General features: G+C 58.6%; 2 protein-coding genes across 2 annotated transcripts; both read right to left on the bottom strand.

Moving 5' to 3' along the window:
- Positions 1-856: 856 nt before the first annotated feature.
- LDBPK_350390 (hypothetical protein, conserved) lies at positions 857-2,503 on the bottom strand (the record flags this gene model as incomplete). The annotated part of the gene is made up of 1 exon (XM_003864584.1): positions 857-2,503. One exon carries the CDS (start codon positions 2,501-2,503, stop codon positions 857-859), a length of 1,647 nt encoding a protein of 548 aa, XP_003864632.1.
- A 9,421-nt stretch (positions 2,504-11,924) lies between these two features.
- Positions 11,925-13,772, bottom strand: LDBPK_350380 (hypothetical protein, conserved; the record flags this gene model as incomplete). Its single annotated transcript, XM_003864583.1, has 1 exon — positions 11,925-13,772. The coding sequence occupies one exon, from the start codon at positions 13,770-13,772 to the stop codon at positions 11,925-11,927; it is 1,848 nt and encodes a 615-aa protein (XP_003864631.1).
- Positions 13,773-14,769: the final 997 nt, after the last annotated feature.

The raw sequence follows: 14,769 nt of genomic DNA, 5'->3' as shown, positions 1-14,769 counted from the left end.
ACTGTGGTTGAACGAGACCGACCTGCGCCGGGTGCACCGTCAAGATGTGCGAAAGGAGTAAAATCAAGGGGAGGGCGAGGAGAGGGGGGGGGGCGTGAGTGAAGAGAGGAGGGCAAGAACGAGGGGCAAGCAGCAGACGCACGTATGCGAGCAGCATGGATACCGACATGCCAGCAGGAGTTGCAGTCACAAGGCGGCACGCGAGTGTAGGCAAATGAAGGTGCATCCCTCTCTCTAAACTGCCCTGTGCCCTCAACTCGGTAAACACGCGCGCAGGACATCCAAAGCAAATAAGGCGCCGCTGCAACTACGTGTTTCGCACTAGTCTAGAGCCACTGAGAGAAAGACGGTGGCGTGCGGCAATTTGCCGTACCATGTTCATCGTGGTGAAAGAGCGATGTTACTGAGCGGGAAAGAGGGGGAGGGGGGCGGGGTCGACGAGGGAACGTGCGTGGACACGGACATGCGTGTTTTGTCAGTGCATCAACGCAACAGCGGTCTGTTGTCGTGACTGTGCCTGCGATTGAGGCTCACGCATGCACACGCACACACACATATATATAGCTTGCTTTATGTGAGCGAGAGAACGGGAGAAGAGACACACAGATGCACACCCACGATTGATGGGCGCGCCCTGCTGACGTCTGCGAAGGGCACTTGCGAATGTAAACAGCAAACGAACGTTGGAGGGAAAGGCAAGGCAGCCCATGCTTTCTCTCACTGCGGCGGTCTACAGGTGGTACGGCCAGCCGCCGCTGCTGGTGATGCCACACGCTAGATAAGCTCGACTCGGAAGAAAACGTCGAGGGAGAAAGTCGAGTTCGTTTCTCCAGCCCACGGCGTCTCTCAAAATGCGTCACTGAGCCAGGAACACCTCACCATCCACCGACACGCCCACTGCGACTGCGCCGCCCCCGTTGCATGCGGTCACCCACGCGCCCTGCCACGTCGTCGTACAGCTGACAGAGGTGCTGAGGCGCGTGCGAAACGTTCCGCCTGGGCCCACGGCGTTGGCGTCCGCTCCGCCGGCGGCCTTGCTGTCCTGCATTTCAGGCTTGCGGGTGTCACTGCGCTGCTTCTTCTTTTGCTGGGCCTGCGTGACGACACGCGCAGCCAGCGACAGCATCTCCTTGGACAACGTGTCGGACTTCTCGTGCAGTGGGATGAGCCGCACCTCGGCGTCGATGCCGGCACACACAACGCCACGGCCGCCCGCCACGGAAGCTACGCTCCCAATGACGTACTTCAGAACGCTCGAAGAGGTGAAGAGGCGGTTGAACTTGCGCAGGTCGTACACGCAGAGCGCACGATCCACCGCGCACGCCACTTCAAACGGGTTCACGGTGCCGCAGATGTCACGCACTTGGCCAACGGTGCTGGTAAGGCGGCCAGGAATGAGAGGTGGTATGGGGGCCAGTGCGGCAGCAGCGCTGACGCCTTCGGGACTCTTGCCGTTCCCCTGCTCGCCGCCCTCGACGTCACTGCCATCCTGCTTATGAGTCCCCGCGGCCGCGGCGTCCTTGGCGGCTCGCCACTCCGCCTGCGACTCGTGCACCTCGCCGAGCGACACGACGGCACTCGGGCATCGCACATCATACAGTGTTGCCAGACAACCCTCGGCGATAAGAGTGCAGTGGGGGGCGGCCTGCACAGAGGGGCAGAACACACCAGTGGGGGCGTGCGTAGTGCTGTAGGTGCGCACGACGGCCTGTCGCGTGGGGTCAATGAGGCGCACGTCATGGTAGAACTCTCGCGCCGACACCAGCTGCAACGCCGCGCTGCACGGCAGCGAGGCATGCAGTGCCGTTAGCCCGGCCCAGCCCGGCGCGCCACGGGTAACGGCGAAGAGGCTTGACATGGCGGACCTGCGGGATTGCATTCGCGCTACATCCGAGGATAATGTGGAGTGCGCCCGCGCCACAGGGGTCCACACGCCGTCCTTGTCTTCACTGAGCGCGCGCCCCGTGTCCACGTCGGTACGGCGACGCTTTTCTGCTGGCTCACGCAAGCCGTCTGAGCCGCTCCATTGGTAGGCGAAAACACCTCCCGTGTCGTCACTGACGAAGAGCGGTGCCATGGCACATACGTTGCTGTCACCGTCCTTCTCGGCACTGGTGCTCGTTGGTGGAATCCACAGTGCCACCACGCGCCGCTGCGACGGAATGGGCGCACTGCACAACGGCAGCTGTGGTGAATCGGGATCGGAGTAGAGGGTGAGACGCGTGCCAGATGCCGCGTCCGTCGTGAGCAACCCCGCCAAGCCAAGCTCAGTAGAGGAGGCTGACGTGAACGCGGCTTCGCCTCCCTCTGCCCCCGTGCACTCTGTGCCACGGGTCTGCTCGCGCGCGGCTGTTCCGTCGCCTCTTAGTCGGCATTGGCTTCCTATAACTCGAGACGAAGGCACCGCGGACCAGGCAAGATGCGGTCGCGAAGCTCGTGGAACGTATGCACGCTGGGTACCCAGCGGCAGCAAGCCGTTGACAGTAGAGAAACTGTAGGACATGGAGCTAACGTACACGGAGGGAGGCACACACTGGGCACGCGCCGTCAAGCAAAATGCCGCTGTGTGGTGAGCCTAGAGAAATGCGGGCGTGCCTGTGCGTGCGTGTACCTGGTAAGAGGATCGCTCCACTGCGCAAGTCACGTCGGAGCGCTGACTGGGCACACGTGAATGCGCTTCTTTTCGAAGAAAAATACGGAGAGAGATGCGAGGAGGGCGAGGACAGCGAGCAGTGCTAGGAGCCGGAAAAAAGCGAAGCAGAGATGCGGAGGCAAGCGCCGCGTGGACATTGTGTGCGTACCACTTACATACACAGGGAGGGGAAGGAAGGGCCACAGATGAGGGTTGACAGCGGCACCGACACGCGAAAGCCTCTCTTTCATTCTGTGATGGGGAGAGAGGGAGGTAGGGCATTGCATGCGCCAGCAAGAGCGCATGCGACGCGCGCGTACCTGAGGTGGGCTCGTCCACGTAGCACCCCCTACTCTGTAAACAAAGAAAAAAGGTGCTGGTGTGCTTGTGTGTGCGTGTGCGTGTCGCATCGTTGGCATGGGCTGCTCTCCTAAATCGAAGCCTTGCGAAGCGATCCAACGGCGCTTGCGCCCAAAAAGGGCGGGCGGGGCGGTACAGTGCGCCAAAAAAAAGCAGGCAGACAGAGGGAAAATGCCGTGCAGAGTCTCGCAAACGAGGAGGAGGTGATCAAAGTCCGGGGGGAAGCGGAGGGCTTGGAAGCCCCGAGCGAGTGCATTATTGCACAGTTAGACACTTCAATACACACGCACACGCATGATTACACGGGCATCAGCGCTACGCCTGCAGCAGAGGGAGGGCGGGAAAGAGAGGAAAAGGTACGAGGTGGACCAAGCGAGGCAGCAACTGGGCAAAAGGAGTGAAGACAGCCGAAGAACGCACAGACAGACAGACACTGAAGCCAGCTATAGCATGAGGAAATGCACACAAAAAAAAAATACAGCCACAAAAACATCAACAGCGCAAGCACGCGAGAACGACAAGACACGCAGGTGTGCACGACGAGAAGACGGGTGTGCACAAAGACTATGCGTGAAGGCGCTTGTGCGTGCGTAGGAGGAGCATTAGGCAACAAACAAAAAAAAACAAGAAAAAGGAAAAGCGGACGAAGCGAAGCCGGAGGAGAAGAGGAGGAGGGAGCCACAGAAACAGAAGACGACCAGAAATGAACGCTGAACAAAGGCGCGCAAGAGCACGCACTTACACGTGAACAACTTGGGAGACGTCACAGGGGCGTAGGAGGCGGCGGAGGCGGAGGCGGAGGCGGAGGCGAGCACGCCACTACGGACTGCGAAAGAGGGAGAACAAGGAACGTGAGGAGAAGAAAGGCGCGTGCAGACAGAAAATACCAAAACATTCAAAGCCAAACGCAGCGCACATGCACACACACAACAAAAAAAAAAAAATTGAAAAGCTACGCAGACGCGCAAGCGTACACGGGTAGATATACAGACCGAAGGCGGAGAAGGTAAAAAAGGGGTCACGATGCGTGTACGCCACAGTGAAGATCTATGTTCCTTTTGTTTTACGTTTTTTTCTTCCACCTCCGTCATCCAGCCATGAACAAGCCACCCGAGGTATATGCATACACACAGCCATAGCTCATCTGACCGCTGCTGCCCAACGGCTAACGTCCTGGTCGTCTAGGACAAACTGTCCTGCCGTCGAATCGTGCGCTGCGGCTAACGGGCTTCTCTCGCCCTTCCTCATCCCTTCTGAGCATACGTGCTCGGCGGTCGGCGCCAGACGGGCACTCGGGTGCACTGCATGCCTTCATGCAACCGGGTCTCAACCAGGGTCCTGCTCGAGGGCGGAAACGGTGGGTACCTGCCGTGCGGGAAGTAAGGGGTGGTCTAGGGGCATGCCGCATGAACTCAAGGAGGAAGTCGGCCGACCGCAGGTCAAGGGCCCTCTGAGGCCCTGCACATCCTGCCTGCGTGCCGTGCTTCGCCCTCACTCGCGTCCAGCCGCGGCATGCCGTCATACGGTGTGGAGACTCTCCACATTGAAGTTTTTAGGGCTCAGTGGCACGACTCGGGGGTGCTCTCGTCATGCTTTCGGCATCTGTGCTTCCTCAGCCGACCCGGTCGGATGCAGGAGATGCCGCATGCTCCGCACACATGAGCTGTGGGACTGATCAGCGTGAGCATCTTCGCGCTTTTCTCCACTATCACTCGCGCTCCCCTGACCTTCAGATGCCTTGTTCGGATGCGATGCACCGCGCCAGCTATGATTGACAGCGCGTGCGCACAATGCTCGCATTTTTGCGACCGTGGGGCCTGCCTCAGAACGGCGCTGTTGACTGCGGGGGAGGGGGCTCTCGGTCTGCATCTTCTACTTCCGTCGGCATTACCGTGGGCATGTCTGGATGCCTTGCCCGCATGTGCCGCGACACGTGAGAGGTTGCGACGAGTCAGCGGCAGCAGGGGGCACACTCCACCCACACCTGAACCCCGTACGCCATTGGCAAGAGGCGGATGCGTCACTATTTGAATTGTGGGCAAGATGCATAGAGGGTTGGTACAAGCGTGTGCGTGACCGCACGCCGATTCGGCACAGCGGCTGCCCAGTCCAGCCCGCCGACACCAAGAGACCGCCGCCGTACCCGTGGCCAGGCTGCCGGATGTTGGCCTCCCCACAAAGACTGTATACCGGGGCCTGATACGACGCACTGAGGTGGCCGGCATCATCACGGCGAGAGAGGAAGAGCGAAAAGCGAAGAACGAACGAAAGCCAAGAGAGGCACGTCAAGGGCAGAGCTCGAGACACCCTTCGAAAAAGGAAGGAAACAGGAGGAGAGAAGGAAATGGGGGTGCGTTGTCTTTCCCCTGTTGATCATGTTGTTTTCGTTTCGTTCTGCTCCTCTGCAGTGCACAACGTGTGCGAGAGGCACACTCAAGCACCGAGACCCCCGGTACGCAGACGCGGAAGAGCTCTCAAAAGGAAAAAGAGAGGGTAAAAAAAAAGAGGCGCGGCACACCACAGCAAATGCATCTGCACGGGAGCACAACGTTGACATCATGCAAGAACAAACAACAGCAACAAGCCCAGCATGAAAAGAGGGTGGAGAGAGCGAGAAAAGGCGACACGACCCCTCACGCCTCCTTTTTCCAGCCTTTTCTGTGCGCCTCCTCCCCTCACCCCACCCCACTCCTTCTGTAGTCTTAACAACCAAAGATACAAACAAATCAACTGAACTTCAACGACGATCTCACCCGCCTATTCGGTACCAGCCAGCGCATATCTATAGATGTCTTTGCGTGAGTGTGTGTTTGTGTGTGTGTGTGTGTGTGTGCCTGTGAAAGGGATGAGAGAGGCGTGCGGCGGGGCGGCATGAGGGTGCAACAATGAGCCGCCGGCCGCACTTCTCCACACCGGCACACGCACACGCTCGAAAGCGTTTGCGTCCGGGGCTCTCCCACAGCTGCGGCTCGCTTACAGCTCGACTGTGTGCGCTCGCCTGGGAAGAGAAGAAGCAATGCGCCGAAAAATAAAATTAGCGGACCCGCACACTATAAACATCGTCTGTACATGCTGCATCCTCCTCGCGCTTCCCTTGCCATGATCGTCCCTCTTTTTTGTGCTTTTCTTCCACACATTGCGTAGACGATGAGCACAGGGGTGCCAAGACCAAGCTCCCCCACTTGCAACGCACACGTGAAAACAGAGGGCAGCTCGAGAAGGACATTCCGCGCCGCTGAGGAAAATAAGGAGATAGAAGGGGGCGGTGAAACAGCGCCGCCTGACCAACACGAAACTGAAGAAACAAATTTGTGAAGCACACACAGAGAGAGATGCATATGCACATACATAGAAGAGTGTGAAGAGAGAAAACGTTGTGCACACCCGCGCAGGAGCCACTGTGCCCCTGTGTGACCGCACGTATGCTTGTGTATGGGGGGGGGAGGGAGGGGGCAGGAGTCGGAAGGTCGGCGAGGGAGAGAACTGGAAAAGGGGTGGAGTAAGCTAAGAGTAGGATGCAATCACTCGCAACAGACAGCAATAAACAACAAAACTAGAATAGAGGGGAATGGCTAGCAGAAGGGATGGAATGAAGCGAGGGGGCAAGCAACTAAAAAGCACAGGAGAGGAAGAAAGAAAGAGACAAAGAAAGAGGAGGCGCGTGTCGCATGCGGCGCCGCATTCCTTCCCCGACGTGCGAGCTGTTCATTCGCTTGATGTGTGTGTGTGTATGTGCGGATTCGATTCTGCGATGACGGCCTCTATGCGTACCTGCCGGGATTCGTGTGTGCTTTTGGAACTGCGCGTGTGCGATCCTCGCTGCTTGTGTTCACAGTCGTCACGTACCTCCGCGACATCACCTTTTCCTCTGCTAGAAGCCTTCCCCTGCTTCGGATTCGGTTTGCACGAGCGGCTCCGGCCAGGCTGGCAGAGGAGGGGGGACGACATCAACGCGGCGGGCAGTAGGCACGCGAACAAAGTGGGAAGACATCGGAGAAGAGAAGCGCACAACGTTCGGGAGGGGGTGGGCGCGCACCGATGCCTGCCAAGAGCAAGCGGCTGTGTGGCCCAAGAGGTGCACTCGCACACCCACACACAAAGCAAGAAACAGAAGGGAGCAGGTTACACAGCATTATAACGCCACGGTGTGTGCTGCCGTGTGCCCTGACGCAGGCGAGACTTGTGGGGTAGCACGGAGAGCGATAAACACACGAGTGGCAGACGCGAGGCATGCGAGAGTGGAGTGGGGGTCTGTGATGCGATGGTCTTGTACAGTCAAAACACTTCACAGCACACATGGGATGCTGCAACTCTACAGAGACACGCGCGCAGTCCCTCCTCTCCTTCCTCACTTCCCAAGCCAGTTCTCTGTTGTCTACTGCGCAATGGCCTCTCGTCGTCTCTGCAGCCACTCCTTCATGAACGACACCGGGTCCTCCGGCTGGGCGTCGAGGAGGGCCTCGCTCATCTCATTGAATAAGGAGGGGATGTTGTTCTCACGAAAGTATGACTCACGTTGCCCATTGGACGGTGACACGCTGCTCAAACTCCGCGCATCCACGCGGGGCGAGCCAGTGGTATCAGAAACGGTGGCCGCATCAGCTCCAATAGCGGGGTGCTGGCCTGCTGCGCTAACAGAGAGCGAAGGTAGCGGCGCGACTGCAGCGCGTGTACCTGTAGGCGATGATGTGCTGCTCGGCCTATCCGGGCTTGCCCACCTGCTACTCGGTTTGTTGGAGGATCCGCCTACACCTCTGGAGGACTCCGCGGCGGAGCTGCTGGCTCGTCGCGGCTGCAGCGGCGGCAGTGCCACGGCGCTGCTGGAAGACGATGCGCTGGTGGTGGCTGAGGCACCAATCTCGTGCGGGGTCGAGGAGGCGCGTGCTGCGGTGGCGCGAGTGAGGACTGGGAACGCCACGGCTGACGCCTTTACATCCGAGGCGCCGCGCGACACAGGCGCACGACCGCAGGGCAGGCTGCTCGGCTGCGGCGTGGGTGATTTGGGCGGTGCGTCAGCGGCAGTTGGCGTCGCGGAGGCGCCGGCGCTGTATCCACGCGGTGCGGAGGTTGCCCCATCGCGGCCGTCTTCACTGCTGCCCGTTCGCTGCACCGTCGCGCGCGGCGGTTGATGTGGAGAGCCACACGACCGGCCGCTATTGCCAGTTGGTACCGCCGACGGCGATGAAGCCGCCGAGGTCGAGACGCCACCAACAACTCCTGCGCTGTTCACGCCAACTTCAGCGGCAGTCGGCACCGCAGTGCACTCCAGGTCGCTGCGCACGGAGGGGCCAAACGGCATCTCGGAGAGTCAGCAACCGAGAATGGAGTGCTGAGCAAGGCAAGGCGGCAGAAAAGAAGCGCGGGAAGATGGGGCGAGACCGAGATCAAGAGAGCGGAGAAGGTATGCAAACTGGAGGAGTGGGAGTGGGAGGGGGAGGGGTGATGAAGGCGAAAGGGTGAAAAACAGAAGCAACGAATTCACGCGAAAAAAGGCGCCGACGCGCGCACACGCAACAACCACAGTACCTCAAACAATGGCACGCGACGGACAACCAAATTGGTTCGTTGTGCACGCCCGCTCACTCTGGCAATCACACGTGGAGGAGAAAACAGAAGTAAAACGAAAGAAGAGACGTAAAGACAACAGAAGGAGTGAGAGTAATTGCTGCAGCTACGCGGAGACGAAGAGAAAGGAGGCCGCCGCTGAAACGAAAGGGAGGGGGGAACGAACAGTACGCGTGTGCCTCACTTCCACGTCGTTCTCGTGCCTGTCCGCGCGAGTGAGTGCGACTCGCTGTTCGACAAGGAAACGAGGGTCAGATGCGTTCAGCCCGAGACGCGGAAAATAGGAGCTCGTCCGAAAGAAGGAGACGGAGAAGAGAAGCTTGTCACGGGGTACCGAGGTACGCAGTCAATACGTAGCAGTAGAAACGACAGTCTGCAGCAGTAGGCAAGTGGGGGAGGGTATGTACAGCAGCAGACCAGCGTGCAATGGGCGCGCGCGTTGTGCTTATGCCGGCAGGTCTGCTTGTCTCTTTCCTTCCCTCTTTTTCTGTGTGTGTTGTTTCCTTTTTTTTTTTTCAATGTATGTGTTGAAGCGGGGAAAAGAAACGAGAGTGTCGGTCAACGAGAGAGAAGGGTGGAAACGCAGAAGACACGCGGAAAATAAAAAAGAAAAGAGCGGCCGGCTGTTTGAGTCTTCTCTTCTCGGACTTTGTTTTTGCAGCGAAACGGAGAGGAGCCCAGACAATTGCTGAAATGCGTTGCAGTGTTATCGTGTTGCTGCTGTTCGTGATGGTGTCGGTGTTTCGTGCAACGGTGGGTGTGTTGGTGAAGGTGGGAGAGCGGTAACGAACACAATCATGCAAGGGATGTAGCAGCGTTTGGGGGGGGGGTGCGGGCACCCGACAGTGAGTGTGGCGCGGAGAGGTGGAAAGGAGGAGTATTGAAGATGGAAGGAATCGAGAAGATGGGGCACGGCGACAGGTTTCTTGTTGAGGTGATGCACGAAAGCTGCAAGCTGGTGACCACGACGCAGGCACAACGCAAACCATCACACAGTTTTGTTGGCGGTACACGGAGATGGGTATCCACACACGCGCAGGCGCGCCACCACCTTCTGCAGTATAGTTCATCGTTTCCACTGCTTCCACTTGCAGTTGTATGATTCCTTCTCTTGTTGTCCTCTTTTGATCTTATTGCCCACGCCGGCGTCACCAACTGCAACCGTCAGTAATGCAATTAAAACAACTGAAAACACACCGAGGAAGACACACGCAGGCACACGTGCACACATCGAATAACATACACACCACGACCGACGTGAAACTTGGCAAAACAAAGCAAAGGAAGACGAAGAGTGAGCAGATCCCCCACACACAAAAAGCATGCACGAGCGCAGCTGCACTACCCACACGGCCACGCCACGCTCAACCAAACACATCAGTGGCATCTATGTACAAAATGCCTCCAATCGCTTTTTGCTTCTGTTGACGAATTCCAGCCCCTGATGGCGGGAGACACATACGTGCGTGATATCTCTCAGCGTCCAGTGCACCATTCACACACACACAAGCACTCTGTGCGGGTCATCCCAGCAGCCCCTTAACCCCCGCTAAATGCCGAGCCCACTGCTCGCGGTCGCAGGGTCAGGTGCCTACGACATAGAGGGATGTTGGAGCGATGTATCGCTACGGATGCCGGCGGTCAGGTCCTGTATGGCGTTGCATTGTGGAGCGACCTTCGACTGTGAGCGCGTCTGCATCATCCATATGATAGGCAAAACGTCAAGGCAATTCGAATGTCCCTCACCCGGCCCTCTCACTGCCTCCTGGTGGAGAGCCTGCGTCACCACCAGATGGATGCACTACGTGGCAGCCAGTGCAGTGGGAGCAGCTATGAGGCGGCCCCTGCCGAGTGGGTCAGTGTGTGGAGTTCCAGGCAGAGGTCCTGCTCAGATGACCGAGTCGGCGCATTGCGGCGACGCGCGGGTGTCTAAGGCTGCCTTGCACCAGGCGATGGGGCCTTTGGCAGGCAGGGCTGTGTGGAGTTTGAATCATGCTCTGTGGAAGAGAGTGGACACGTTGAACGAGAAAAACTATAGCCACACTCATCTTTCCCATCTCCACACCCTTGATCCTCCTGTGTGTGTTTGGGGGGGGGGGGTCGAAGTGCTGAGTCTCTCTCCCACTGCCCCTTTAGCCTCTTCACCTTGCCTGCTGCAGCCGCAGCAGAGCAGTCACGCAAGCGTATGCACACGCACGGTTAAGAGTGTGTCGGGCACACCAAAGGCGAGCGAGAGAGGAAGAAACAGACAGAGCCCGAGGCCTAACGCAGTCTAAATGACGAGTTGGGTGATCTACCCCAATGCGCACGTGCACACACTGCACGCCTGCATCCCCCCTTCTTCTTCCTTCGGCTTGCCATCACCACTATAAAACCCCCTTCTCCGCTATCTACCTCCGCACTTACGACTGCTCAAGCTGAGCAGAGCAAACCACAAAGCAGAAAACAGGAAACAAAAACGCGGGGTCCATTGCCGCAAGAGCCCGGTGAGACGCAGGCGCCCCCCGCCGGGGGGGGGGGCAACAAATACGAAGGAGGAGAAAGGAAGAGTGACATCATGATGCGAAACAACGGCCACCGCCGCCACCAAACCGAAATACAAGCACAACAGGCAACCCAAAATAGACCAGAAGCAAACGGAATGAGAAGATATACAAATGTGTTTCGGCAAGAGGGTCATCTACGCTGTACACAGACATACATATACATATATGTGTATGTGCTTGTGTGTGGTGGGTCCGTGCACGCGCGCTTCACCCGGAAGCATAAAATCAAGCACATGAAGAAAGCCTGGAAAGAGGAGCGGTTCGGGTGGCAATGGTGGAGGGCAGGTGGGTGGGGGGGGCATGATTGTAGGGATGAGGAACGGGGTGCCAGCGGCTGTCCCAGCGGACAAGCATCCACAAGGGTGCCGTTATGTCTGCAGTGACCGAGAACGGAAAATACAAAGAAAAAATGATGATGTAATCCTAGTACACACGCGCATGCACATTTAGAAAGAAGGGTGTCACATAATCGGACGTTTCAGTGTGTATGTGTGTGTGTGTGTGTGTGCGTGTGCTTGTGCGTTTCCTCGATCGCTGATTCAAGCACCGTGATTACGATGTGTGAAGTGTCGAGCGTCCCACCGCGTCCAGCAGATGGCACGCCTCCGTGTCTGTGTGTGTGTGTGTGTGTGCGTGGATGAGACCTGGAAAAAGAAAAAGAGAGCAACACTCATGAATCGCGTGAGCTGGGCAAGTGTCAGCATGCACGGGTCAGGAAGCGATGTGGGAAAGAGACGGAATAAGCAGGAGCGGTCAAGCACGGTAGTGGCCGTGTGCCGAGCAGCAGAAGCAGCAATGGTACCTGTCACTGATGCCGTCCTTCAGAAGTCCTCATCGAAGCTCAGAGCTTGGCTGTGCTTCGAGATAAAGGTGCTCACGAGCTGCCTGTTGGAGTTCTGTAAGCGGCCCAGCTCTGCCTTAGAGAAGGCCTCCTGTATGGCGCGGGCGTAGTCGGACTGCGAGGCGCCGCCGCCGCCACTGCAACCGGCAGCGCTGCTTTGCTGACGCCGCACGGTCTCGTAGCACTTCATGAGCACCTCGTTGTCCAGGACAACAAAGGTAGGGATTATCTCCACCTTGAAGTAGTCATAGATGGGCTTGGCCAAGTCCATGTCCGCCTTCAGGGTGCACACGACACTCGACGGCAGATCCTCTCGCATGAGTTGCGGCATCTCGCGCACGAAGCGCATGCAGGGCGGGCACCACGATGCGCCGAGGTACAGCACCGTGCGGGACTTCTCGCCAGTACCTCTGGCAGCAAAAGACGGCGCGACAGTGCGGACAAGGGTGCGGAAAAGATGTTCCATCGTGAATACGGGGCGGAACAGCGTCAAGGAGTGCACCTGGTCTACCCCGGTTGCCTCCTTCACCACCAGCGGCCCGCCCTGGGCAGAAAGGCGGTCGGAAAAGAGCTCTGCGGGGGTGGATGGAGGCTGGGAGGAGTAAGTCTGTGGCGGGGCCGGTGGGTACTCCTCGCGTGGGGCGCCGGCAGCGCGCCAGACGATCATGGCGGGGAAAAGCAACGGCTCCTTCTTGCCAGTGGCGGCAGCACCGCCGTCGCCGCTCCCGTGGCCACGCTGCTGTTGGGAAGCGTGGGGGTTCAGTATGGTGTCCACTGCCAACATCTGGTGCAGCTTATCGCTGATGACGTCGCTAGCGTGGTGGAGGTCGCCAGAGAGCGACGAGACGGTAGCGGCCTCGTCGAGCGCGAGGGCGCCACCCGTGGAGACCGACGCACGAGGAAGGCACTCCTTCTCCGCAATGGTGCTGGTCCCCGCTGCGGCCGCTGTCGACCCCGCCACTGGATGCACCGCCGGCACTAGCTCCTCCTCGTCCTCGTCCTCAGTGTCTTGGACCGTGACTTGGGTCACATCAGCGTCCGGCGTCGCGGTGCTGCCCCCAAGCCGCGCACAGTCGCTCGCATCGGGGCTGCTGGTACACCCACCGGCGCTCAAGCGCTTTTCGGGGGCCGCCTCGTAGTCATGCGGCGGCAGCTTCGCCAGGTTAAGCGTGAAGACGCGCATCTGCGACAGCTCCGTCGTCGCGCCGTTAATGAGCGAGCGCAGGGACGCCTCGTCGAAGTGCAACAGCAGCATTACCGTCTCGCCCGGCTTGAGCCGCAGGCTCGGGTGCACCTTATCCTTCGCGGACGTTGTGTTTGTGCTGCTCACGAGCGTCTGCAGTTGGCCAAGACTGCGCAGTGTGGTGATGGCGCCGTTTGTCGTGATGGGGGGCGGCGGAACAGCTGCAGCGCCGGTTATGGCGGTCGTGGCCTTCACGGCAGACCCCGTTGGTGTACGTGTCACGCGCCACGTGTCGCCGTTAAACTGCCGTGCCACCGGGGAAGAGAGGTGGTCGTCACTCAGGTCCTTTTCATCCTTGCCGTCATCATCGTCATCGCTGCTGTGGCGGCTCCTCGACGAGTTCGCTGGTGAGACCTCGGGAGAGACGCCATTCACCGCCTCCGTTGCAGGAGTGTCAGCGTGCTTGGACAGGGCTGGAGTACGCTGCGCGCTCTCTAACGCAGGATTGGCCTCTGCGATATGCGGCACGCTGCTGCAGCTGTTCTCACCGTCATCCTCGCATTCGAGAGACGCTGAAGGGCTGTCGACCTTCAGCCGCTTCACTGTCCGCTCCTGCTCTGTCGACGTAATGGTAAAGGCGAGCATGGCTTGGCTTCACTGGGCTACACGTGAGCAGCAGCAACAGCAGCCCCACCTCACTGGTGTGTACGTGTGTGTGTGTGTGTGTTTGTTGTTGTCTACAGCGCGTAACAGCACGGTAACGAAAAGAGACTAAAACGCGCCGGAGCACAGTACCGCCAGCAAAACGACTCGGTGCGGCGAGATGCGTTGGCACGAGTCACTGCTGTATCTGTGTGTATCTATAGGTGGAAAGGTCGATTAATAGGTCGGGCGGCACCTGGTATGCAAGAGAGGCCGCCGACACACACACACACAAACAAAAAGCAAATTTAGTAAAACGAATCAGCAAATCACGTCGTAGAGCGCGAGTGGTGGCAGATGAATTGGAGTGGAAACGTGTGCGTGCGACGGAGTGTGTAGGCGCGGAGGAGAATGCAGCCGGTGCGACGCTGCCGTGGTGTAGACTGTTGCGGATGTGGGTGAGTGATCAGGAGGTGTGTTGACGCGTCGAGGAGGAGGAGGCGGCGAGAGAGAGAGCAGGGGAGGGAGGGGGCGGTGGGCGGGGCAGGCCTGTGCTGGCCTTTAGCGTAGTCGATGTATGCGTGAAAAGGAAAGATGAAAAGGAAAACCAACGTATCGGCGTGAGCCCCTCTCTATGCGCGTGTGTGGAGTGCGGTGGAGGGTGCGAGGGCTCTCACGCGGGCTCAGTGCGGTGTCTATGGGTTCAGGTGTGCGGGTGTGCGTGTGTGGGGGAGGGGGAGGGGGGAAGGGGGCAGAGTGGTGAAAAGGCCTCTCTTCTGCGCTACGGTGCGGTGTATCGGGTGAAGATGAGAGAGATGTGTGAAAAACCACGATAATAACGAGGACCTCAGAGGTAGAGGAAAAAGGAAAGGGTGTGGAGATCACGAGAGAACAGTTCAAATGTCTGGCGTCGCATCTGTATACAGCTATATATATGTTTACATATATATAGCTATACACAGATGCACTTGGGCGGATGCTGCGACTTACTCTTCACCAG

Source organism: Leishmania donovani, chromosome 35, assembly GCF_000227135.1.
Source record: "Leishmania donovani BPK282A1 complete genome, chromosome 35".
Lineage (NCBI taxonomy): Eukaryota > Euglenozoa > Kinetoplastea > Trypanosomatida > Trypanosomatidae > Leishmania > Leishmania donovani.
Note: the sequence above shows the minus strand (reverse complement) of the source record. Positions and strands in the feature narration are given on the sequence as shown.